The sequence below is a fragment of the Triturus cristatus genome, chromosome 9 (genome assembly GCF_964204655.1).
Source record: "Triturus cristatus chromosome 9, aTriCri1.1, whole genome shotgun sequence".
In the NCBI taxonomy this organism is placed as follows: Eukaryota; Metazoa; Chordata; class Amphibia; order Caudata; family Salamandridae; genus Triturus; species Triturus cristatus.
Window position 1 is genome coordinate 450,295,637 of NC_140592.1, and position 27,189 is coordinate 450,322,825.

General features: G+C 45.2%; 1 protein-coding gene across 2 annotated transcripts in view; it reads right to left on the minus strand.

Moving 5' to 3' along the window:
- SIPA1L3 (signal induced proliferation associated 1 like 3) overlaps positions 1–27,189 on the minus strand; it is a 657,587-nt gene that overhangs the window by 101,919 nt on the left and 528,479 nt on the right. For both annotated transcript variants that reach the window (XM_085625340.1, XM_085625341.1), the window contains exon 16: positions 22,153–22,392. In XM_085625340.1, coding sequence (XP_085481466.1) covers positions 22,153–22,392 — 240 coding nt within the window. The remainder of the gene's footprint in view (positions 1–22,152; positions 22,393–27,189) is intronic.

The window sequence follows — 27,189 nt, forward strand, 5'->3', positions numbered from 1 at the left end:
CACTGCAGATCTCTCGCAGTTCCTTCTGAGATCTGGATCACGTAGTTGAGATTTCGCCATTGCTGTGCCCACTGGAACTTCAGGCCCCACTGCAGAGCTCAGGTACGCCACATGGCATGCTTTACCAACAGGATGCAGGAGGCCGAGAGGCCCAACAGCCTCAGAGTCAGTCTCACCGAAATCCAGGATAGAAGCTGAAAGATCAGAATCATAACCTGAATATCCTGGGCTCGCTGCTTGGGAGGCAATGCCCGAAACTGCCCTGTGCCCTGAACAGCCTGATAAAAGGGAGTGTCTGAGAAGGAGTCAGGCATGGTTAGAGAAACCCAGCGAATGCAGGAGGTTCGCCGTAGTCTGACGGTGAGAGACCACAGCCTGGGGCGAGTACGTATCAACAGCCAGTCATCGACGTAGGGGAAGACTGACACCCCTAACCTGAGCAGATGAGCTGCGACCACCGCCCGAGGACCGCTGGAAATACCCAAGGAGAGCACGGTAAACTTTAAGTGCTTGTGGTCTTCCTTGGAATGCATGATCCCATTGCGAAAATGTGAGGTGCAGTTCATCCCTGCACCCCGTGGCAGGCTCCTGCTGGGGGCTCCCAAAGTCGAGTTCAGACTGCCTTTCTGTGTCGGAAGGATATTGCTATTTATCCAGGAAGCATCGGTTTCTGCATGTAGAGCTGTAGATTGACATGCTTTGCATACTCCTGCCATCTAGTGTTGGGTCCGGATGTTTGCAAGTTGATTTTCTTCAAAGAAGTCTTTCCAGTCACGAGGTAAGGTGACTCCTCCTTTCTGAGATAGTGCGCATGGGCTTCGACTCCATTGTTAGATTGTTTTCCCACAGAGGGTGAGAATGGAGTTAGTGAATGTAGAATAGAGATGTCCATGCATATAAATGTAAATTGAGAACTACAACAACTACAGGAGACCGGGGAGGAGCATGTGAATCTACAGCTCCACATGCCAAGAACAGATGCTTACTGGGTAAGTAACAATATCCGTTTGAGGCATGTGAGCTGTAGATCACATGCTTTGCATAGACTATATAGCAGTATATTCCCATAGCAGTGGTTAACCGGTAAATTAAAAAAAATCTGTAATTGTAAAGCGCGAACTACTCACCCTTATGGGTCTCAAGGCGCTGGGGGCCATCGTGGAAATTAAGTGAACTATTGCTCAGTCTCACATGGTGTTGAGCTGAGCTGCCGTCGGAGCCGGGGATTGAACCGTGAACCCTGTGCTCCGAAGCCAGCTGCCCTGGCCACTGCACCACACCTCTCCACCTGTAGTGGTTGTAGTTGTTTGAAACAGTGTTTTAAGTACTGCTTGGCCTACATTTGCCTGTTGTCTCGCTAACACATCTACACAATAGTGTTTGGTGAATGTGTCCAGTGTAGACCCTGTTGCTGCCTTACAGATGTCGGCTAGGGGAATATTCCTTAAGAAGGCCATGGTAGCTCCTATTTTGATAGTGGAATGTGCACTAGGGGGAATTATCAAACTTCATTTTGCTTTGGCATAACATATTTGGATACATTTTATAATACATCTAGCAATGCCAGACTTAGATATGGGTTTGCCTTTGTTGCGGTTTCGCCACCACACAAATAGTTGCTGTGTTTCTCAAAAGTCTTTGGTTCTTTCTACGCAATATAGTATAGCTCGTCTAACATCAAGTGCGTGTAGAGCTCTTTCTGCTACAGAATCAGGTTAAAAAAAGAACTTTGATAACACAACTAATTGGTTGATATTAAAGGCAGAACCTACTTTAGGGAGAAATTTAGGATTGGTTTGAAGATCCACCCTATCTTGGTGAAGTTGAAATTAAGGCTCTTGCATAGTTAATGCCTGAATTTCACCAACTTGCCTTAGTGAGGTTATTGCAATGAGGAAGGCAACCTTCCATGAGAGGACATTTGTGCATTGGTTCAAAAGGTGGACTCATTAGTTTTGTAAGGACTATGTTTAGGTTCCATTCTGGTGTAGGTGGAACTCTTGGTGGTATCACCCTTTTTAATCCTTCTATGAAGGCTTAGATCAGTGGTACTCTGAATACAGACACGTGTTGTCTATTTTGTAAGTATGCTGCTACTGCTGCTAGATGTAAACAAATGGATGTGTAAGCCAATCCAGATTGCTGTAAATGCAACACATAACAAATGATGTTCTGTACAGGACCATCAAGTGGATTGATGATGTTGTTACAAAACAAACGAAACAGTTTCCATTTTGCTGCATAACATGATCTAGTAGTAGGCTTTCTAGCTTCTTTACGAATATTCATACAGTCTGGTGGTAGCTGTAAATAACCAAACTCTATGACTTCAGGAGCCAAATCGCTCGGTTCATTTCTTTGGGATTTGGATGTGTGATTTCTCCATGGCTCTGAGTGAAGAGACTGGGTGTGAGATGTAGCTTTTGATGTGGAACCACCAACAGTTCTAACAGGGTGGTGTACCAAGATTTATGAGCTCATGTGGGGGCTACTAAGATCAGTGTGAGGGATGTTTGTTTCAGCTTCCCAACCAATTATGGAATTAGTGGGAGAGACGGAAAAGCGTAGGAAAATATCCGTGACCAATTGATCCATAGAGCATTGCCTCTGGATAGATGGTGTGGGATCCTGGATGCGGAGTTTGGGCATTTTGCATTGTGTACTTTGGCAAAAAGATCTATCTGTGGAAACCCCCATTGTTGAAAATAGGGAAGAACAACAGGGGGATGAAGTTCCCACTCGTGAATTTGCTGCCTGTGTCTGCTGAGCAGGTCGGACATTTGATTCTCTACTCCTGGAAGGTGTACTGCTAGGAGATAAATTCTGTGATGAATTGCCCAATTCCAAATGCTTTGTGCGAGGCCAGACAGCTGGAGAGAGTATGTCCCTCCCTGTTTCTGTTGATAATACATCGCTGTCATGTTGTCTGTGCGGACTAGGACAGTTTTGCCTAGAAGGTGAGTGTGAAAAGCTTTGAGTGCTAGGAACACCACTAGAAACTCCAGGTAGTTGATGTGGAGACGTTAGTGATTGTCTGACCACAGCCCTTGTACTGTGTTAAGTTGGAGATGGGCACTCCAACCGGTTAAAGATGCGTCTGCTGTCAGTACAGTCTGTGGAATAGGGTCTATGAAGGGCCGGCCTTTTGATACGTTTTGAGAGCTCCACCACTGCAGAGAGCGATGGGTGCGGCCGTCTACCAACACTAGATCGGTTAATTGACCCTGTGACTGATTCCACTGACGCGCTAGATATTCCTGTAGAGGACGCATGTGAAGCCTTGCGTGAGATACAATTGCAATGCAGGATGCCATAATTCCCAGCAGTTGCATAAAACTCTGGCTAATAATGTTTGATTGGGTTGAAATTGTAGTATTGTGGACTGAATAGTGCGAATCCTGGCTACATTGGGAAAGGCTAGAGCTTTGAGAGTGTTGAGGGAAGCTCCTAGATTAGACTGCATTTGCGCAGGGCACAGATGAGATTTTTGGGCATTGATAGTGAAACCCAACTGATGAGCTAGGTGTACCGTTGCCTGAGTGTGTATTATACAGTTCTGGTAAGTGCCCCCTTTGATAAGCCAGTCATCTAGGTAAGGGAAGACATGGATACACTGTCTCCTGAGATGAGCAGCTACTACTGCAAGACCTTTGTTGAACACTCTGGAGGCCGTGGTGACACAAAATGGAAGTACCTTCAATCAATCAGGGGGTTTATAAAGTGCACTACTCACCTGTGAGGTCGAAAAGCCATGTCTTGAGGTTCTTCCTGAAGGTGTGCAGGGTGGAGGGAGCATCTGATGTTGACTGGGAGCGTGTTCCAGGCTTTGGCTGCGATGTAGGAGAAAGCTCTTCCACCTGTTCTGGTTGTGCGGATGCGGGGAGTCTCTGCTAGGGCGAGGTCTGTGGAGCGGAGGTTCCTTTTGGGTACGTGGAAGACTCCTCGCTCGTTGAGGTATTTGGGACTGATGTTGTGGAGGGATTTGTGGGTGAGCATTTTGAAGGTTACTCTCTTCTTGACAATTGTGTGTCTTTTGCTCTCTTCTTGACGGCAAGCCAGTGGAGGTTGTGTAGGTCTTGGGTCATGTGTTTGTGCCGTGGGGTTCCGAGGACGAGTCTGGCTGCAGTGTTCTGGATGGTTTGGAGCTTGTGTATGTGGAAATATGGATTTTTCTGATCAGTTATGTCCCCTATCTTGGACCCCAACGGTTTCATGTATGAATCACAAGTACATGTATGTTTCCTCCAGTTCCAGTTATGAAGACGCAAACACATGTGCGTCCACCGTCAACATGTCCTCTGTCAGATCCGCCATAAATAGGCCGGATATTCCATTCCTAAGTACGAAAGGCCACTGGCTTTATATGGTTCACTTATGCCATTTTTACAGTCCAGGCAAGTAGGCCCTGATTCTGTCATCAAACTCTTCTTGCTTTCTGCCTCTGAAAACTCCAGTCCGAGCCTGCATCTGTGACCATGAACTTTGTCTCATTCTCTGCGCGGCTCACGAAGCCTGACATCAGCCTATTTTCCTGCCAAGAACTGTATTTCACCTTCGAGTTATCTGCTTCGTTCCTCAGCCGATGCATTCCTGTCTAGTAGTTTAAGTAAACATTCTTCCAGCTACCGAGCAAAGGCTCGGCTTCTCTGTCTTTATGCAAGTAATTCATAGCCCTGTTACCATGGAAGGTTTCTGCCCCTTGCATCTCATATAGACACTTAGACGCTTGTACACGCACGCACAGGCAGTATAGAATAGATTCTGTCCGAGAGTCCTTCTTTTGTGGATAACATAGTTCTTTAAACATAGGATGTTAGATATGATTTGGGATTAGGTTGACTTGACCCCCCAGACTTTTTGTCTCCACATGTAGAGCTAAATGTCAAGTCCCCTTCACCCCCTAGTTGCACGTCAATCACACGTCATGCTGCTGCGCGCGCATCTATGCCAAGTATTATCTTATAGATCCACCTATATATGACATCATAACCAATTATGTTCCTTTTACTCCTTATTACACCCATTTTCGGTTACGCATGTGAATCGTCATTTTCCTTATCAATTGTTACGCCTACTGCATTCGCTTCATTGAAATGTATGTTCTATAAAAGTCATTTCTTGTCAATAAAGTATGTACTTCACTTCCTGAACCTTCGTGGTGACGGAACTTGGAGCAACCGATTATAATCGATCATTGGAATAAAGCCCATTCCGAACCTCTAATACCACGGATTCTGCCTCTTATTTACTGAGCTATTTTATTATGTTTCTGTATCAAATTAAGTCCCGGTAATATTTTATTTACCACATGAATGGCGCCCGAACAGGGACACTTTCTCATCTCACGCGCCGGCGGTGAGTTGCAGGCCCGGTCTCCTGCCACAGCTGGACGGACAATAACGCGTACCAGCAGGATTTCCTGTATCTCCCTCCGGTCAAGCGGGGGCGACTGAGGCTGCGATCAACACCCAGACGAGGCGGTGAGAAGTGCGAAGTATCCCGACCAGAGCCTAGCTGAGAGAGCAAGATCCGAGGTATACAGAGGCCCACCAGTTCCCGAAGTTCAAAGTCGAGTCCAGTTTCCGACGAGTCGAGTCGAGTCCAGTCCGGTTCAAGTTCAGTTCAGTCTCCGAGGCCTTCCGTTTCCGAAGCTACCCGGTGAGTACCATTACTGGGGAGGCATTTCTGACGTGCACATAGTTTGTGCCGGTCAAGACGGGTTTGGGTACACAAACCCGGTCTGCACTGTTTCAGCAGTGTATCTGTACTGTTTAGCAGTATATCTAGTATATCAAGCATATAAGTCAGTTAAAGTCGAGTATTATGTTCTTGTGTTTAAAGTTTTCCTTAGACCGTCATCATTATTGATTGCTCAGGTAAATGTTAAATGTTAAATGTTTTAAGTACGTTCCGCATATTGTGGTGTGAATGACTGTTCATTATCGTGTTTACTGTATTAAGTTTGTTCAAAATCAAGTATCAGATCAGTTCTCAGTATGCCGCTCTTTTCGAAACTAAGACAGATCACTACAAGAAAAGGGGTACTCGAAGAAGCCGTTCCTATTCCTCCTAGGGACACTCCAGGGTACTTCATGTATCATAAACATGGCTTAGACGCTATATTATTTCTTGATTTATGGGTAGACTACACCAAGGAATTACCAGAAAGTCAGAGGTGGCCCGCAGCGGGGACCTGGGATGCAGAGTGCATCATGAAAGTCGAGGAAGAGTTATGGAAAAGGAAAGTCAGACAGTCACAGAAAGACGCCGTTGAGTTATGGCGTAAAGAATCTCATAGACGCACAGAAAAAGCACTCCGACAGGAAGAAAGGAATAAAGAGAGTTCAAATAAAGTTCGAGAAAATCTATTAATTGAGGAAGGTATACGAGTGAAATCAGAACAAGTAGACAGACAAAGAAATGCCCTTATGAATGGTATGTATCCCCTTCTGGCCGAAGGATTGCCTAAGGCTACTCCGGAAATACCGAAAGACTTGCCACCTCCGTTATTCCCAATAAAGGTACATCCTAAGGGGCATCCTAGAACCGCAGAAGATGTTTTTCTTTCCTCATATTTAGATGACGCAGCTCCCGAATATGCTAATTCCGCCCCACATAGACCGCCTGCCAGGGAGGTTCAACGCCAAGATCCAGTACCAGTATCCCTACAGCAACAGATCGTGTCACAAGTTCCGGCAAGCACATCTGTTTCTGCATCTGTTCCTACGGCTACTTCTATAGCTGTGTCCACACCTATAGTTGCTTTATCACGTTCAACGAACCCTTTCACACCCGATACCCCAGACGGGGCTACCGGAGGTACTACCAGCATTTTTTCTACGCCACCTAGAATAAATAAACTTACTTTTCAAGAGTCAGCACATTTACGTACACCCAAACTCATAAATGCCCGTACGCTTAAGGAACTTCTTGTAGATTGTAGATATGACCCTGTGCCCGGCAAAGAGGACGAAATGACCCTGGCATCATTGCGTATCAGACGAGCCGCAGTGTATTTAGGGAAGTTACCAGGAATGACTGCACATCTAGATAAAATATATCATTTTGTCCAAACAGGGCGAGATTCAGAATGTATTAACAGAGCTATGGAATACCAGAAAGTGGAGATACAGGGGGAACTGTTACGTTTCCTCATAAATTGTGTGATCAGAAATCAAGACCGACCGGGGGTAGACCCGGAAGCAATGCAAATTCTTACCAGATGGAGCCAGAATATATCAGAAGGTAGACATGATAAGCAAAATTGTATAATAGCCATGTGCCGAAAGATCCGTAAAGAAATAGAAGGCCTACACGAAGAAAGATTAGCGGTAGATCAGTTCGAACAAAGCGAGGACGAAGGGTCAGGACTGCCCGCAGGACCATCAGACACCATAGCCTATGTAGGTAGAGGAAGATCCTGTAATAGTAATAGATGTCTTATTGACCCGATACGTCCGATATGTCCAGATAATAACAGGAATTTCCAAATACCTATAATTAATATAAGGTCTAACGAGCATTCGTTTCAAGCCGCCGACAAACTACTCCGAGAACGAAGGGGTTATCATTTTCTCGATTCTATGGATGAACAAGATTTAGCTAGGTCAGCTGTCCATTGGGTGGACAGTCCCGGAAAATATAGTGATGATACAGTAGCACGCACATTTCTGAATCTCACCCCAGATGAACAGCGGTTAGCTGGGATTTATATGATTCAACAACTCATTATACTATATCAGAGTCAGCATTCGGACCCTGGTCCCTTGCCTGATATATTGACTGAATTACTCATGAATAGATGGAGAGGTTCAGGTACTAAATTAATTAAAGAAATTCTAGAATCAAGAAAGCAGTATATTCTTTTTGTATGTTCAGAACGTGTCTCATTACCCATCAAGGAAAGAACAACGTATTACATGGATAGACAGAATCCCTTACGAGAAGTGCACCCAATAAAAGGCGAGGACAATGAGTTCAAACGCGTATTTGTATATACGCCCATATCAAAAATAGAATTGTTAGAAATGAAGAAAGTGGTACCCAGTCATGACAAAGATCCAGCGGGTTTTCACCGAGAAATTAAAGACATGTTACTCATGGGGGAGTATACCTATCCCGACATTATGACAATATTAAAGGTATTGATGCCTGCTGGCATTTATGAGAAACTCAGGGAAAAAGAGTGGGAGGTAGGAGACCAAAAGATAGAATGGTCAGTATTAGAAGCGGAAGAAAAGGCCCGAACTGCAGGAGCAGGACTTGGGGATAAAACTAAAGCACTACCAGGTTTATTAGTACAGGTACTGCCACGTTTATTAACTACGAAAAAGGAAGATTGGGGTACAATTTCAGCCTGTAAGCAGAAGCAAGATGAAGACACTAGTGATTACTATGCCCGATTTGAAAAATGTTTTGGTATAAATAGTGGCATAAAAGCAAGTAGCGAATCATACCCACATCTGTTTGTGACAAAATTAGTGGAAAATGCCCTGCCCCAAGTAAAGAATAGAGTATTAAAATTCGAGAGTACCTGGCAAGGTAACACCCCATCACAAATGTTACAAATGTTACAGTACCATCACAATAGAATTAGAGAGGAACAAGAACAGGAACACAGACGCATGAAAGACACGAAAATGAAAATGCTAGTTTCCCAGACAGTTCCAGCTGAAGGACATAAAAAGGGTACGACACATTCTAGTGATTCAACAGGACCTGTAAAAGGGACATGCAACTATTGTAAAAAGCCAGGTCATTATGTACACGATTGTCCAGTTTTGAAACATAATATCGCCATAGGTAAAACACAAGAAAGACCACGGCCACCTAGACAGGATCAGAATGAACAAGGAGCCCCGCAGCATGCACAGTCCATGCCAGCTCCACCACAGTCTATACAGTTTGTGCCAGCTGCACCAGCGCTGCCCGTTGCTGCCACACAAACCACGACACGACAACTGTACCAGACCGCTCAGTACGACTATCCTGATTACCAACGATACGCATGAACCAGCCTAGAGAGGGAAGTTGACTTACCCCTTATCGAGATCCCTGTAGATCAAGAAGGACCTTATGTCCATAGTGAATTATTAGGCCAAGACAGAAAATTTTTACTCGATACAGGGGCAAGTCGAACAACGATAAAACGTAGTGAAGTTCCAGGGGCACCCCTTTCAGGCTCACAGAATATTTCCCTTGGTTTTTCGGGAAAACCTATTGTTAATGAAGTGTCACAGCCTCTTCCACTTACGATAGGACCTTTGACCCGAACTACAGATTTATTGCTTACTAGATCATGTCCAGAAAACTTGTTAGGTATAAAAACACTGAAAGCTCTAGGAGCTATAATATGTTGTTCTCCGGAAGGAGTAAGATTGTTTTTACGTGATTTTAAAGGTCACTATGTGTCTAGAGACATGGATCCCCGACTACAGACTTTACCTACACATCTATGGGCACAAGGCCCTACTGATGTTGGTTGCATGAATATTACACCATATCGAGTCACACTAAAGGCAGGAGTGGTACTACCACGAATGCGACAATACAAGTTACCACCAGATGCTGTAGTGGCTTTACTACAAATCATTGACGAGCTCATTGCCCAAGGAGTAGTTGTGGAAACAGACTCCAATGTATGTAATTCACCGATAATTCCGATTCTTAAACGAACAGATCCAAAGGCCCCGCCAGTATATCGATTGGTTATTGATCTGCGCGAATTAAACAAATGCATTGTGCCGCAATTTCCTGTGGTCCCAGATATCTCGTCATTACTGACAGCTATTGATTCCGAAGCAACATTCTTTACTGTAATTGATCTCAAGAACGCCTTTTTCAGCGTCCCAATAGATCCGGAAAGCCAATATTTGTTCGGATTTAGTTTAAATGGGCGTAGCTTTAAATTCTCACGCGCACCTCAAGGATTTACAGAAAGCCCCAGCATCTATAGCCAAGCACTGAAACGAGAACTCGACAGTATCCACATGCCAGTTAACACTGCTCTGCTTCAATATGTCGATGATCTGCTGATCACCGCGAGAAGCGAACCCGAATGTGAGAAAGCATCACTGACAGTTTTACAATTTCTAGCCGAAAAGGGGCACAAGGTGTCCCCTTCTAAGCTGCAATTCTGTGTCCAGCGAGTTGTTTATCTTGGACACTCGCTGTCCAAGGAGGGAAGGCAGCTTACACCCGACCGCATTCAGTTAATAGCTAATATGCCAATACCCAAGACACAAAAGGAGGTACGGGCTTTCATAGGCCTCACTTCATATTGTAGGCAGTGGATCCCTCAGTATGCATTTTTAGCAAAACCACTCATTCAGTTGACAACACAGGAGGCAGCCACATCGACTGTTCTCCCTTGGACTCAGGAACATACACAAGCTTTTGAAAGCCTAAAGAAAGCTTTATGTCAAGCACCTGTTTTAACAACGCCATGTTACAGAAAACAGTTTACACTCTTTGTTACAGAACGCGAAGGTACTGCCTTGGCAGTACTCACACAGGAACAAGCAGGATCACACAAACCATGTGCTTATTTTTCTAGTACATTAGATCCCGTAGCTCAGGCTTTGCCTGCATGCCTAAAATCAGTAGCAGCGACAGCTTTAGCAATAAGACAGAGCGACGCCATAGTGATAGGACATCCATTGACAGTTCAAGTACCACATGCAGTAGAGGTTCTTGTAAATAGAACGCAAACACAACACTTGACTATAGCGCGACTTACTGGGTACGAACTAACATTGTTTCAGCCACATATAGAAATCAGACGTTGTAACACACTGAATCCTGCCACACTTTTACCTGTAATCGGAACAGACCCACTAGCCCATGACTGTATTGAAGTTATTACTATAACGACGAAACCCAGACAAGACTTAACCGATGTTCCATTATCAGACCCAGACCTGACATTGTATGTAGATGGTTCATGTATGAGAACAAATACAGGGGAGTTAGTGGCTGCTTACGCAGTCACAACAGACACTGAAATAATTGAAACTGATCGCATAAATACCTTGTCAGCTCAAGCCGCAGAGCTTATCGCTCTGACACAAGCCTGTATTCAAGCCACAAATAAAAAAGTTAACATATACACTGATTCACGTTATGCATTCGGAGTTGTACATGACTTCGGCGTGCTGTGGCGAGAGAGAGGTTATTTAACTTCCCACGGTGCCCACATTCAGCACGGACCCCTCATTCATGCCTTATTAGATGCAATACATCTACCCACTGCAATATCAATTATGAAATGTAAGGCTCATACGAAGGTTACTGATATCATTTCTCAAGGCAATGATCTAGCCGACAGAACAGCTAAACAGACTGCTCAAACTCAAACCTCCGACATGACAAAGACAATAGTCCCGATGCCGACACATTGTATGACAGTTAAAGATCCTACTCTTGACGTAATTGATATACAGACACATGCTACACCAGACGAAATAAAGAGATGGACTGAATTAGGAGGGATCCAAACGGACCAAGGATGGATGATGAAGGAAAAATCTGTGTGGTTCCTTCCTGATTCGATGGTCCAAGTTATAATTAACACTATACATAGTCCAGCACATCTAGGAGAAAAAGCTATGCTAGACAGCATTCAACACATTTGGTTCAATAAACATTTGCGAGCAGCAGCCAAACAAAAAGTTCGTACCTGTATGATCTGTTGCCAGTTCAACCCAGGAAAAAGCGTTCCCGTAGAACAAGGTGGATTTCATCCTCCTAATCACCCTTTTGAAGTACTCCAGATGGATTATATCCAGATGGAACGATGTCGAGGATTCAAATATGTTCTCGTAGTTGTCTGCGCTCTGTCCCGTTGGACAGAGGCATACCCGGTTTCAGATTACACTGCCCCGACTACTGCCAAACAGTTAGTTCGAGAATTCTTCCCACGATACGGTTTACCACGTGTTGTTCACTCAGATAACGGCCAGCCGTTCTCATCTGAATTAATGAAACATGTTTCACTTCTGTTAGGATATCAGTGGAAATTCCACTGTGTCCGACACCCCGAGGCAGCAGGTCTCGTAGAAAGACATAATCAGATACTGAAAATCAGATTGTCCAAAATATGCAGAGAGAAAGGTGTCGACTGGGTAGTAGCATTACCAGTTGCACTCTTTTACATGAGAATGGTAGCACACTCTCGAACAGGGCTATCCCCGTATGAAGTGATCTTCGGCAGACCACCAAATATGTGGGGGACGCCTATACCACGCAAAATAACTGATATTGACTGTAATATGCTGACAGATTACTTGGCTTCCTTGATGTCTGCACTACAATCTTGTCGTTCACAGGTAGCTGCAGCCTTTCCCGACAACACTGAGGTGAAACCCCTTGACGTAGTTCCGGGGAACCTCGTTCTTGTGAGGAATTTCGACCGAAAGACTCAGCTGGAGCCCAGGTGGAAGTCACCCAAGTTGGTCCTGCTGACCACAAGAACAGCCGTGAAGATTGAAGGCAGAAAAGGATGGATTCATTCAAGTCATATCAAGAAATTTCATGGACTTCCTTCAGATGTAAATAGCCCACCTCGTGTGTCTTCACCCATTGACTCAAAACTACTTTTGGCTGAGGCCAACAGCCAGGAACTCTATAAACTAAAACTCAGGCCTAGACCGTCGGACGATTCGATTGTTTAAGTCCTCTCCAAGGTGAAGCGGTTGAATCTGTCTCCGACATGTATCCCTTAGACCTGAATCATGGAGAATCGCGAAAAATGTTGAAACGACAGGCGTATTGTAAATCACTGCGTAGTCATTGCATAGTGACATTATCAATCTTGTTTTTTTTAAGTCTTTTAATAATTACTGCAAGTATATTGTTGCACATATATTACCCTATTGCTAGAAATGTTTACAATGTTACTGCTGAACATTCTTTTAGTGACCTACCCCCACATGAATTGTCCTATAGACTTGCGCAATAACACTTTCATTAGTATGTTACATCATTCCCATCAGACTAGTAATGCTACTAATTGTTGGGTGTGTGGCCGGCTCCCTCCCTATCAGAATTATGAAGGAGTCCTGCCTTTCTTCCCACATCCGTTTACACATAATGGCTCCTGTGGAGCATGGTTTAGTTTAATCAATTCCATAGACTCAGACACAGCCGTTTACCAAGACCATTGGGTATGGGGAAATCTGAACCTCGTTTTATTTAAGGTTTGTTACCCTGACAAGGAGGGTCGCCCCAAAGGAACAGGAACTGATCTAGAAAATGAAGTATATGGATTAGGTAATTTTACACCTAATCTCATAATTCTAAATGTCGAATCCGAAGTTGAACTAGTCTTACCCACTATGTCAGTATTCCCAGCGAAGGGTGAATTGTGTGTAAGAAAAGTTGGTACCATACATATGGGCCATAGTAAATGCTCTACTATAGTAGAATTCAGTGATCAAGGCAAATCTTCATTTAGAGCTTATCGCCACTCCTACTTTATATGTGGTCAGACTGCATATATGCGTCTACCTCTAGATTGGGATGGTACCTGCTACATTGCATTTCTTTTGCCACCTGTTTTCCTAGCTCCTCCTGATTATTATAGAAATATTCATTTAGTACACAACAGAAAGCGGAGAGATCTCCCAATTGTCGATTATACTGAGACGGCATGGGACAAGTATGTAGATTTTAATAAAGGCATCTTTCCCTATATAGGTACTGTTACTAATAGTAAGCTGATACGTAGATTAACTAGAACCCTTGAAGCAGTAGTGAATGAAACTATTTCCGCTCTAGGCAATTTAACAGAAGAGCAGTCTGCTATGCGGATTGTTGTGCTTCAAAATCGTCTTGTCCTTGACGTCATCCTGGCTGATAGGGGCGGAGCTTGTAGGGTCATCGGATCAAGCTGCTGCGTATTCATACCAGAAAATTCGCCATCTGTATATAAAGCTATAACTCGCCTTCATAAGATTGTAAGCCAGATACACCAGAACCCAGGCACTTGGACTTGGTCCAGTTGGTTTTGGAGTGTGATATCAGCCTGGGGATGGAGAGTTCTATCCTTCCTAGGTATTGGCCTTCTCATATTATTCAGTTGCTGTCTATGTCTACAATGTGGACCAGCGATCTGTGGTCTGTGTGCCACATCGTGTATTCCACCACCAAGATTTCATTCGTCACGGAAGAAGAAAGAAGAACAAATGATGTTATATGAACAGATCAATGGATTGATGAAGATTGATATCTCTTGACGGGCAAGTAGGGGACAAGGAGGGAATGTGGAAATATGGATTTTTCTGATCAGTTATGTCCCCTATCTTGGACCCCAACGGTTTCATGTATGAATCACAAGTACATGTATGTTTCCTCCAGTTCCAGTTATGAAGACGCAAACACACGTGCGTCCACCGTCAACATGTCCTCTGTCAGATCCGCCATAAATAGGCCGGATATTCCATTCCTAAGTACGAAAGGCCACTGGCTTTATATGGTTCACTTATGCCATTTTTACAGTCCAGGCAAGTAGGCCCTGATTCTGTCATCAAACTCTTCTTGCTTTCTGCCTCTGAAAACTCCAGTCCGAGCCTGCATCTGTGACCATGAACTTTGTCTCATTCTCTGCGCGGCTCACGAAGCCTGACATCAGCCTATTTTCCTGCCAAGAACTGTATTTCACCTTCGAGTTATCTGCTTCGTTCCTCAGCCGATGCATTCCTGTCTAGTAGTTTAAGTAAACATTCTTCCAGCTACCGAGCAAAGGCTCGGCTTCTCTGTCTTTATGCAAGTAATTCATAGCCCTGTTACCATGGAAGGTTTCTGCCCCTTGCATCTCATATAGACACTTAGACGCTTGTACACGCACGCACAGGCAGTATAGAATAGATTCTGTCCGAGAGTCCTTCTTTTGTGGATAACATAGTTCTTTAAACATAGGATGTTAGATATGATTTGGGATTAGGTTGACTTGACCCCCCAGACTTTTTGTCTCCACATGTAGAGCTAAATGTCAAGTCCCCTTCACCCCCTAGTTGCACGTCAATCACACGTCATGCTGCTGCGCGCGCATCTATGCCAAGTATTATCTTATAGATCCACCTATATATGACATCATAACCAATTATGTTCCTTTTACTCCTTATTACACCCATTTTCGGTTACGCATGTGAATCGTCATTTTCCTTATCAATTGTTACGCCTACTGCATTCGCTTCATTGAAATGTATGTTCTATAAAAGTCATTTCTTGTCAATAAAGTATGTACTTCACTTCCTGAACCTTCGTGGTGACGGAACTTGGAGCAACCGATTATAATCGATCATTGGAATAAAGCCCATTCCGAACCTCTAATACCACGGATTCTGCCTCTTATTTACTGAGCTATTTTATTATGTTTCTGTATCAAATTAAGTCCCGGTAATATTTTATTTACCACATGTAGGAGAGTTCTGCTGATTCCGGCATAGAGGGCGTTGCCGTAGTCCAGTCTGCTGGTTATGAGCACGTGGGTGACGGTCTTTCTGCACTCGGGGGGGTTATCCATTTGAATGTCTTGCGGAGGATGCAAAGGCAGTTGAAACTGGTGGAGGCGATTGAGTTGATCTGGTAGGTCATAGTAAGGGAGGAGTCAAGGATGATGTTGAGGTTCCGTGCGTGGTCTGTAGGGGTGGGCGGACTCCCGAGGGCGGAGGGCCACCAGGTTCCGAGGAGGAAGACCTCAGTCTTCTCCGAGTTGAACTTCAGGCAGCTGTTTTTCATCCATGCTGCGACGTCCTTCATTCCTTCCTGGAACCAGAGTCTGGTGTCTTTGGGGTTCTTCGTGAGAGAGAGGATGAGCTGGGTGTCGTCGGCGTATGATAATATACTGAGCCCATGCTGTCTGACGATGGCGGCGAGGAGGGGCCATGTAGATGTTGATGAGTGTTGGGCTTAGCGATGATCCTTGAGGTACTCCGCAGTTGATCTCTGTGGGTTGGGAGAGGAAGGGAGGGAGTCTGATCCTCTGGGTTCTGCCAGAGAGAAATGAATGGATCCAGTTGAGGACGGTTCCTCGTACCCCAGCGTCGTGGAGTCTGGCTACGAGAGTGCGATGTGAGATGGTGTCGAAGGCTGCGGAGAGGTCTAGTAGGATGAGGGCCGTGATGTGTCCCTGGTCGAGTGGCAAGCCAATGTCATTGGTGGCGGTGAGGAGGGAGGTCTTGGTGCTGTGGTTGCTGCGGAATCCAGACTGGGAGGTGTCTAGGATGGAGTTCTCTTTGATGAAGGCGGTCAGCTGAGTGTTCACTAGTCTCTTGGTGACTTTGGCAGCGAAGGGGAGGAGGGAGATGGGCCGGTAGTTTTTCAGGTCCGTCGGGTCGGCCGTGAGCTTCTTGAGGAGGGGTTTGACCTCTTCCCGCTTCCAGTCATCTAGGAAGGTGCCAGATTCTAAGGAGGTGTTGCTGGTCCGTCCTCGTTCGGTGCGATGGCGGCCCTGTGGTAGATGTGCGGTGGGCAGGGGTCAGTGGGGCTCGAGTGGGTGCTCTTCATGGTCGTGGTGGTGAGTTCGACGGTGGCAGGATTCCAGGTAGTGATGGTCGGCTCTTTGTCGGTGGTGGTGGGGGAGTGGTGTCTGGTGTCTGTTTGCAGAAGGCCTTGATTTTTAGATGGAAGTAGGAGCTGAGCTTGTTGAGTTCCTGGGATGGTGTGACGTCTGTGGCTTCGGTGGGGGGACTGGTGAATTGCTGTAGGACGATGAAGAGGTCTTTGACGTTGGTTGTGTTGGTGTGGATTTTGTCTTTGATGAAAGTCTGCTTGGTTTCTCTTATGCGCTGGTGGTATTACTTCAGGGTGCTCCTGTAGCTTTTCAGGTCTTTCGTGGTTTTCCGGTTCCGCAAGGTTTTCTCGACACGTCTGCAGGAGCGCCTGGCTTCTTGGAGTTCGATGGCGAACCAGGCGGCTTTCAGGGGGCGTTGTTTGACGAGGTGGCAGAGGGGTGCGAGCATGTCGGTGCAGCTGGAGATCTAGCTGTGAAATCCCTTGGCTGAGGAGTTGTGGGGTCGGTCTTGGCACAGGGTGGGTCTAGGAGGATAGTGGTGTTAATGTGTCCTCAGTAATCTTGCTCCAGTTCCTTCGTGGTGGGCGTGGGGCGGGTTTGGGTCCGGAGGTGGTGTTGAAGGTGAAATGTACGCAGTGGTGGTCCGTCCAGAGGGGCTGTGAGGTGTGGCTGAAGTGGAAGTTTGTCCCTCCTGCGAAGATAGGGTCGAGTGTGTCCGGCTCTGTGTGTGGGGGTGGTGACTAGCTGCTTCGTTCAGAAGTTGGAGTGGTTGTCGAGAAGGGTGATGGAGTCGGGGTCGCTGCGGTTGTCGAGGTGGAAGTTCAGGTCTCCGAGCTGGATGTAGTCCATGGAAGTGATGGCGTGGGGTGCAAGGAGGTCGGCAATGGTAGCGGCGGACTGGGTGCGAGGTCTGGGGGGTCTGTAGGCGAGGGTGCCGCGTAACATGGTCCTGGGGTCGGTCTGGATCAGGAAGTGGAGGTGTTCTGTGTTGGAATGGGGATCGCTCGTGCTGGAGGTGGAGAGTTGGAGGGAGGTCTTGTGTGCAATGGCGAGCCCTCCTCCTGGGCGGTCCTTTCTCTGGATCTTGTATCCATCGGGGATGGCGGTGGCGATGTCGGGCCGGAGGTGGGGTTGGTCCAGGTTTCCGTGAAGAAAGTGACGTTGGGCAAGAGGGTGTCGATCAGGTCCCAGATCTCCACGGCGTGTCTGTGTAGGGAGCATACGTTGAGTAGTATGCATGTCAGGGCTCTGGTGGTGCGGGCGTCCAGTGAACCTTCGTCGGTCGTGGGGGTGCTGTAGATGGTGAAGGATTGTCAGCAGTGCCTGCAGGAGAACTGTCCGTGGGTGGTCTTCGGTGTGGATTTTTCGCAGTAGAACTAACTGAACCTTGAACTGGTAATGTTTGCCTGCTATCACAAATCTGAGGTATTTGCAATGTGCTGGATGAATTGGAATGTGAAAGTAGGCGTCTTTCAGATCTAGAGTAGACATAAGTCGCCTTGCTATAAAAGGGAAAGTACTTGTTGAAGAATCACCATGTGAAAGTGCTCTGACAGTATTTATTTGTTTAACTCTCTGTGATCTAGAATAGGTCTTAATGAGCCATCCTTTTTGGGAATTAGAAAGCAAAGGGAATAAACCCCCGACCCTTGGTACTGAAATGGGACTGGTTCTACAGCCCCTTTGAGTAACAGAGATTGCATTTCTTGTTGAAGCAAGTGCTGGTGGTCTGGTGACAATTTGTAATATTGAGGTGGAATGTTTGGCGGGTTGCTGGTAAGCTCCAGGCAATAACCATGTTGGATAATTCCAATCCCCCATTTGTTGGTTGTTATTGATCCCCAAATAGGGAGAAAGTCTTGAAATCTTCCTCCGACAGGTGTGGAATAGTCTGGGGGGAAGTCACTGCTTATTTGGGGAAGGGGGAATTGCGGGATGTGGTGTTTTTAAGCCTGCCACTGGGACTATTACCTCCATAACTTCCTCTGAAAAATCCCATTGTAAAAGATGATTGGGAATTATTTTTGTAAGGGGAAGTATTTTGGTCAGTCCCTGTGGACCTGGACTCTCCTCTGTAAAAGGAGCGCCTAAAGGAACCTCTGTTTTAGGGGGATTGAAGCGGTCCCATGGATATTGCTGCATTAGTGTCTTTTTTTCATTTTTTCGAGCGCTTGATCAACTTCAGGGCCAAAACTATGTTTCTTGTCAAAAGGTATGTTGAGAGTGGATTGCTTGACTTCAGGTTTGAACCCTGAAATCTGTAACCAGGCATGTCTCTGGAGTAGGATGCTAGTATTCACCTCACTAGCTGCAGTATCAGCGCATTGGAAGAGTTGGAAATTAGTTTACCTTTAGGAACTAAATCCTGAGCTTTGGCCTTATGCTCATCTGGGAGAAACTGTAATAATTGCTCTATTTCGTCCCAGTGGGCCCTTTCATATCTTGCTAGGAGGCCTTGGGCGTTAGCAATACGCCAATGATAAGCCGCCTGCGAAGCTACTCGTTTGCCAGAAGCATCAACCAGTTTTGACTTTTTATCTGGGGGAGGAGCATCCCCAAACGCTTGAGAATTAGCTCGCTTTCGAGCACTGGATACTACTACAGAGTCAAGTGGTAACTGACCCTTAATGAAAATAGGGTCTGTTGGGGAAGGTTTGTATTACTTATCAACTATAGGAGTAAGGATTTTAGCACGTACAGGATCTTTAAAGATGTCGTCTGCGTGCCTCAACATACCCTTAAGCATAGGCAGTGTCTGACTGGACTTATGTGTTCCTAGAGTTTCAAATAGAAAGTCCTCCTCTAAGGACTCTTTATGGAGCACCACCCCATGGTACTGTGAAGCTCTAGCAATGAGCTCCTGATATGACAGATTGTCATCTGGTGGAGATGGTCTAACAGGGTAAATATCTGGATCTGTACCCTGTGTAGGATCAATTGTATAATCCGTCCAAGGATCTATTGGTAACTGTGTCATCATCATCAGTATCACCTGCATCAGGGTGAGGCAGAGGAGACGGACGAGTTGCAATGCGTGAAGGATCAAGCTGAGGAGGAGATAGTAGTGTGTTGAAAGGACTAGTACCCACACCTTTTCTCTGCATCGGAATCTTATAAGAGCTGTCGTCATCAGGAAGATTGTGTTTGGATGGTGGTTTAGCGTGAATATGCCTGTGTCAGAATATAGAGTTTTTTTTCTGTTTCAGATCTGACTTAGGTGGTACAACGTCAATGATTAGATCCAGTTGCTGTATGGGAAGCTCTTTAGTTTTCGGCATCAAAGCTTTCGGTGCCTAGCTGGAATGTCCTTTCGGCGCCGAAGAATGTTTCTTTGGTTTCCGTGTCGAAGGTTTCGGCTCACAGACCAGTTTGTGCTTAGAGCCAGAAGGTTTTATCTCGGAAGTGGATTATGGCCGACTCGCCCCTTGCCGGAGTGTTTCGGTGCCGAGCCACAGGCTGGGCATTAGAAACCTCTATTCAGTGCAGACCTTGGCCTAAAAGCAGAGGTTGTGCCGAAGCCTCAGATTTTTTTTATGGATTATTGTCCTTGTGGCACATCGTCTCCTCGAGGACAATCTGCAACACTGATTCAGAGTCAGATGCCGCTGAAGCCTGTTCTTCTTCGGCAGCTGAGACCTCCTCTTGCTCGAAGTCTTCGCCGAAGAGATCCAGTGTGTCGTCTAACTGCTGCCGCTGCACCTCTCGACGTCAAGCCCGACGATCACGGAGAGTCTTCTTCGATCTGAAGGATCAGAACACGTCACAGTCTTGTTCTTTGTGCTCTGGGGACAAGCATAAGAAACACACCTGATGTAAGTACGTACGCGGATACTTCGCGTGGCACAGGGGGAAGAATTTGAACAGAGTCCGTTCCATCCATAAGGAGCCGGACAGACGCGGATAGGCTGGAAGGCCACCCGCACAATTCCAATCGAAATGGAGATTTCTTGATGGTCAAGTCGTACCGCGGAAAATAAGGAAATGCGTTTGAAAACAATACAGTCGAGGGCAGAGTGGATTACACACCGAGGGGAACCCGAAGACCGATTCCGTAATGGGCGCAGCAATACACGTTAGACCCTGATGGCGGAAAAAAACAATCTAACAATGAAGTCTATGCCCATGCATGCTATCACCGAAAGGAGGAGTCACCTTACCTCGTGACTGGAAAGACTTCTTCTAAGAAAAACAACTTGCAAATATCCGGACCCAACACTAGATGGCAGGAGTATGCAAAACAATGCATGTGATCTACGGCTCACAGGCCTTGAACAGGCTGTTTCCACCCAACACTGTAATCCCTCGGGCGGGACCAGCCGCCCATGGGATTACTGAAAGCATTACGACTGGCGGATGGGCTCTCCGAGCCCGTCGGAAGCCAGTCAGAATGACTGGTCACATTCCTTTCCAACCTACTCCATCATAATGGGTGGACGGAACGGCTCCGAACGGCGGTTATAGTAGTTTCCAACCACATTGTAATCAGCCCCAAGGTTGTAAATGACCCATTAGACAAGGTATGTTCAGTGAGGTCACCCCAAAAGGAATAGGGGAGACCCAAAGAGTCACAAATGACTCTATTGACATTTGTGGTGTTCTTAAGGAGTTGCTCAGGTGACAAAATGATAGGTAATCACAGGGTGATAGAGGATCAGAAATGCAGGGCTCTAGGACCCATCTAGCTTTTAGAGCCTCAACTAAATTAGACTGGACACATTAAGTTAATTATGGTTAGAGTGAACGGATATGGTGTACAAACACTTTAGAAGCTGGGCACACGACTGGCAACTTACAAAGAAAGCAGAACCATAAAAGAAATATAATTTACAAATTTGGAAAACGGTGGATGTTTGGAATAAATTATCACTCTGGGGTGGGTGGACTGTTAATCAGCTGGGGAGAGTTGGGAAATTAGCTAGACATCACCTGTGCCTAAAACAGTAGGTGAGGGAAAATCAGCAACATTTGTTTCACTTAAGATGGGTAGCAGTAACCACTGCAAAGTATGCTGCAAGATTTCTCATAAGTGTAAAAAGAGTTTGCACTCCAGATGTCGGTGAGTTGAGATTATGCCCATGCCATTATTTGCATACATGACAACAATCCCAAAAGAGGTGGTAGACTCTTGATTTTAAAGCAAACAATTATGTCCTGCTAGATTTAGTCAGCTTACTGATTTGACTCTAATACAAGTAGATAGTAAAATGATATTCCTCTGATTATTTTTTGTAAATTTCCATCTTAATAGTTGCAACATGTCAGCAGTACTGTGACAGCATACCTCAAACCTTTTCTGCAAATGCTTTACAGTTGGTGCGCAAGATTACATAACTAAACCTAACCAAATTTGTACCAAATGAATTTGCAAATCAACTATAAGATGCTAACTGCAAAGGTAGTATGAATGAATATAAACCATGCAGGTATATAATTTCTTAGATTTTTGCTGACCTAGTCTCTTGGAGGCAAAGGAGTTTAATGCAGATATGAGTAAACATTTCAGAACGGCTTAAAACGAACAGACTCTTGTAATCAATTATAAAGCAAATGTTTTAACAAAAGGGGGAAAACGGTCTTTCATAAGAACTGTCAGCAATTAGCAAACCAGAGGAAAAAGTGCATGCAAGTAATGTACTTACTTCTTAGGGTCTGTAAACATGATTGGTTTTATAGGGGTCTGGTCAGTCCTTTTCCATCCCGTGGGCTGTTTGTTCTTCAACATGTACTTTGAGTAAAAACACTTTGGTACAGAGCTTGAGAGCTGGAAAGATCTGGATTGGGACATATGATGGGGACCTGAATGGTCAGTAACTGGAGAGTTTTTAGACGATTTTTGAGAGTACATTGGAGATGTAAAGCCATGTCTTGAATGCACATTGCTGGAATGAAAAGAATAAAAACATTGTAAGATTACCTAGTGATAGCAATAGCAAATTGTTTTGTATAACATCCAACTGTGGGGTTTCACAGAAGAAACTTGTGAGCACAGCCTGTAAAATGTACACCAATTGGGGATCCTAAGCAGAAAGAGGGCAATGGAAAATGTTAAAGTTACACAAAGGAAGAATGAGTTAATTTTTTCCTTTTCAGTAAACAGAATTATTACCTTTAAGTTTCTATAGCATTTATTTAGAACAACAATCAGACTCCAAAGATCTCATCGCCAACCTGACCGCCGCCAACCGAGACGGACACCTGACAATGGAAAACTCTCACAGAAGACGACACCACAGAAATCATGAAAACTGTACACTTGGGGTTCCAATGGAACAGACCCCTGCAGCCACTGTTTATACAAAATGGGACAATCAATAATCAGCAACAGCCTCAACTACATCATTAACACGTCCATTAAATCTGCCACCTTCCCAGAATACTCGAAAATAATCAGCAGTCAATGCCCTCCTCAAAAAACCAAGAGAACTGAGCAACCTCCGCCTCACCTCTCTCTCCCTTACCGAGACGAGGTGAGGGAGAAGGCCATCAACCGACAACTACTCTAAACTTGGAACACCGCATCCTACTCAACCACACCCAATAAGGATTCTGGTGCAACCACAGCACGGGAACAGCCTTCATTGCGGCAACAGATGACATACAAACTATATTGGACCGTAGAGAAACCGCAACCCTCATCCTACTCAACCTCTACACAGCCTTCGACACTATCTCACACCACACCCATATCAGAAGACTGTACGACAGACATCTAAGGACTAGCCGTAAAATGAATAGACTCTTTCCTCACAGGAAGCCCATCCCACAAATCGGAATCCAAGAATCTGATCTGCAGAATGTTCCTCAAGGTTCATTGCTCAGTCCAACCCTGTTCAACATCTACATAACTCTGCTACCCAACATCATCAGATCCAAGAGATCACCATCATATCCTAAGCCAATGGCACCCAACTCATTCTTTCTCTGACAAGCCATCCACCACTAAACCAACTTCTCCAACTGTATGATCAGCGTAGGAGACTGGATGAGATCTAACTGCTTGAAACTCAATTCCAACAAGATGCAAGTGCTGAGCTTCGGGAAAAAGAACTCTCCATGGGACTCCATCTGTTGGCCATGAGAGCTTGAACCCACACCTGCCACGCCAAAAACTCAATATCACAGTGCAGGTCAATGCGATCAGCTCCTCCGGCTTCCACATTCTTCCCATGCTTCACAAGACATTCAAACGGCTACCCCTGAACACCAGATGCACCATCACACAAGCCGTCATCACAAGCAGATTACACTATGGCATCACATTCTACCTCACAACCTGCATCCATCTCCTACACCGTCTCCAGAACATCCAGAACACCGCAGCGAGACTGATCCTTGACCTCCCCGGTGCACCCACTTCTCACCACACCTCAGAAATCTCCATTGGCTCCCCATCCACAGACATAGCCAATTCAAACTCCTCATGCACACAGTCAAGGCACTGCACAACATCTGATCAGCATACCTGAACAACCACCTGCACTTCCACCAAGGTTGAGTATTCACCTAGATCCCACCAAAGACCTGGAATAACTTTCCCCAACACATCATGGCCTCCTCCTTACTTCTTCTGCACGAAGAGGAAGACCTGGCTCTTCGAATAACTCTGTGGGTTGCGACACCCAACTGTCAGATTACCCTCAAAGGTGATTAGAGAGCCATACAAATTCATGCAACATAACATTATATACTTAACAATTGCCAGGGACTGACAGTGGGACACTGACACAAGATATCTTGGAATTGGACTGAAAAGTATACAAAATGTCTAACTTACCTAGAAGTCTAGCAGAACAAGAAAGAATGATTGATTCAAATATGAATTTTTCATGTATCTTACACAAGTTTTTATGCCAAACTGAATAAATCACTAAGCACTGACTACCTCTCTTTGATGGCTTAGATTTATTGGTACCTTTTAGTTTATGATATTATTTCTAATACATTATATATATTTAGAGTGGCCTTTGGGTCAACCCCATGATCATTATTGAACTGCTTTCATGCCTATCTCGGCTCTCGATTCAATGGCTTCTTCTGTTTGTGCGATCTAGGGGCATTAAAATCGCCCAGTATTAAGATAGGATGAGTTGCATCCTTACACAGCTAACTTTAGCAGTATTTTTTCTTTTTTTTTCACTTTCAGTGCTGCACAGGAGTACATGTATTTTCTCTCTCTCTCTCTCCCTCCCGACAAAACCACTCTGCCGCTCTCTCTTCCTCGCTCCATGTTGGTCCCCTTTTGCCTTTCTTTATCGAGCGCCCCCAGAGTATTACTTTCTATCCTCTCCCCCACTGTTCCCAGTTTCCATTTTCTTTTTTTTAATTGTAAAATGTTTTCAGGAACTGCAAAATGCTGCTGGGCTGCGATCTACCATTTTTTTTGGGCTCAAGCAGACCTTTTCTTCTTGCTATTTTTAATTTACTGTTTTAAAATGTTTCAGTCATTTTGAAAAGATAACAACGTCACAATGGCCACTGGTGCATAAAGAAACATGCACACACATATCCCAAAACATGTGTGGTAACTTGTTGCCATCTGGGAATGGCTTCATATACATGCATGACAATCTATGCACACATATTTGTACACCTCACTTGTCATCTTGGAATGCCTTTTAAAAAAAATAGAAAATGCATTTCAATATGTTGTCCATGGGTAGGCATGCATGCATGCATATGCGTTGGGACACACATGTGAGCATTGATCATAACACAATGGGGGATATTTTGTCATTAGGTAATGCCAATGTAAGGAAGCATTAACAAAGCGAACAGGTCAGCCTTTTACAAGCAGGATTTGCCAATGCCAGTTTTCTTTAATTTCTACGTATTTATGACTCAAATAGGGACAGGCTGACATTTTGGCACTTTTGCCAGAACCCCTGGTAGTGAGTGTTAGTTATATATGAACATTCAGCCATATACGCAGAATCTGCTCCTTCCTAATCCTCATTGTCCTCTACTTGTGACTTGATCTGAACTAATGCGGGACACCTGTCGAAATCAAGTTTGTTGAGTAGTTGTTGCGAGAAGCTCCATCATCCTTCTCACTCTCCATTCTTTGCTCCACATCAGATGAAATGATTGAGCTGAGTGAATGTAGCTTGGAACCACCTTGCTTTCCCTCCGTGTTCATCCCCATCCCTCTTTGTCTGGAATACTTCCTATAGTTTGTGAAGGTTAATATGTAGCCACTCCACAGAGAGAATAAGGGAATGCCTCAATTCTATATTTCAATATCTCCATAAATGCACTTCCACTGGGAAGACAAACTGAAGTTCAATGGATTCCAGCTGAACTACCTTTGCTAATGATTTGCGCAATGGGCTAAAACCTCCATAAAGGATCAACCTTCGACTGCAGCTTGGAAGAACCCAATCTGCCATGTTACTGATGCCCATCTTTTCTCTACTACCTTCCTGTTGAGGGGCCCGCGACTGGGGGCAAGGATCACTGGACTTTGTGTCCCAGCCTCCTTTGCAGCTTGCTGCCGCCAACGCCATACTATCGCGCCTGGAGGCGCTTTAAATTCAACTGCGGGCTCCCGTGAAAGTGCATAGTGCCCAGGAACTCTGCTTCTATAATCTCATATTTAACATCTGCAGTGGGGGCTCTAACTCAAGAAATGCAAAATGCGGTGGACCCGCTGGGATTGCGAGCTGATCAACCGGGGTTGAAGTGTTCCCTTAGTCATTCCCGCACAGCCTGTAACCCCCAATGAGTCTCTAGCCATGACCAGCATGCAGGAAGGTCCACAGGAAGGTTATTCGTTTTCTGGCAGGGGGACTCAGTCTGAAGAGGGAGAGGCCACGGGAATGGTTGCACCCCTGAAGAAGGAACTATTTTTACCCTCAGTAAATAAAAAGGGGAAAAGAAGAGTGACCAAACTTGGTCTGGCCCCAGCTGAACCTACCATAAGACATGATGGAGGATCAGATCGAACCCTTGACTCATTAATTCGCACAGCTATCAAACAAGTTATGGAGGACATACTTAATACGCGCCTCAAGCAACTTTTCTCTACTGCTATTAAAGACAAAACGTTAGTAAACGGGGTAATGGGGAAACTAGAGCATCTAGCGACCCAACTAAGGGATTTGAATAATAACAGTGTGCTCTGAGTGATAGACGTGCTTCAGTGGCTTTGCAAACTCAGAATGCAGTTGAAAAGAGAGGGGGGCAATTAGGGGTGCAAATTGGAGCCTGCCACAGACTAGTCAGGGCCCCCTAGTTAGGGATAGGCTAGCATAGACCATGGAGTGTTGTGTAACGGGTAAGCAATGTAAACATATCCCTGTTCCCAATAAACAATCTGTAGGTCAGGGCAAGAACCCCATAAATAGAAAGGATAACAGGACAACAAATAGCTGCAGACTTAACCTGCCACCAGAGGCCACTCCCTTAGTTGCAATTCTCATAGGTGTTCCGCCGCTTAAAGAGAATTGTCTGGAATCCACCCTGGAATTTTTACGTAAAACCAAGTTCTGGTGCAAACAGCACTCCATAAATGGGGAGCAGGCTTCCTCCCGTATTATAATGGCAAGACGAGTTGGCTGGGTAGGACAGAGGCCAAAACAAATAGAGGGAGATTGTATCATCATTAATTTTGACCAGGCAGGAATAGCGGGTAAGCTGTTTCAGGAGGGACTCAATGAGGGCCCGGGGGGCATAAGGGC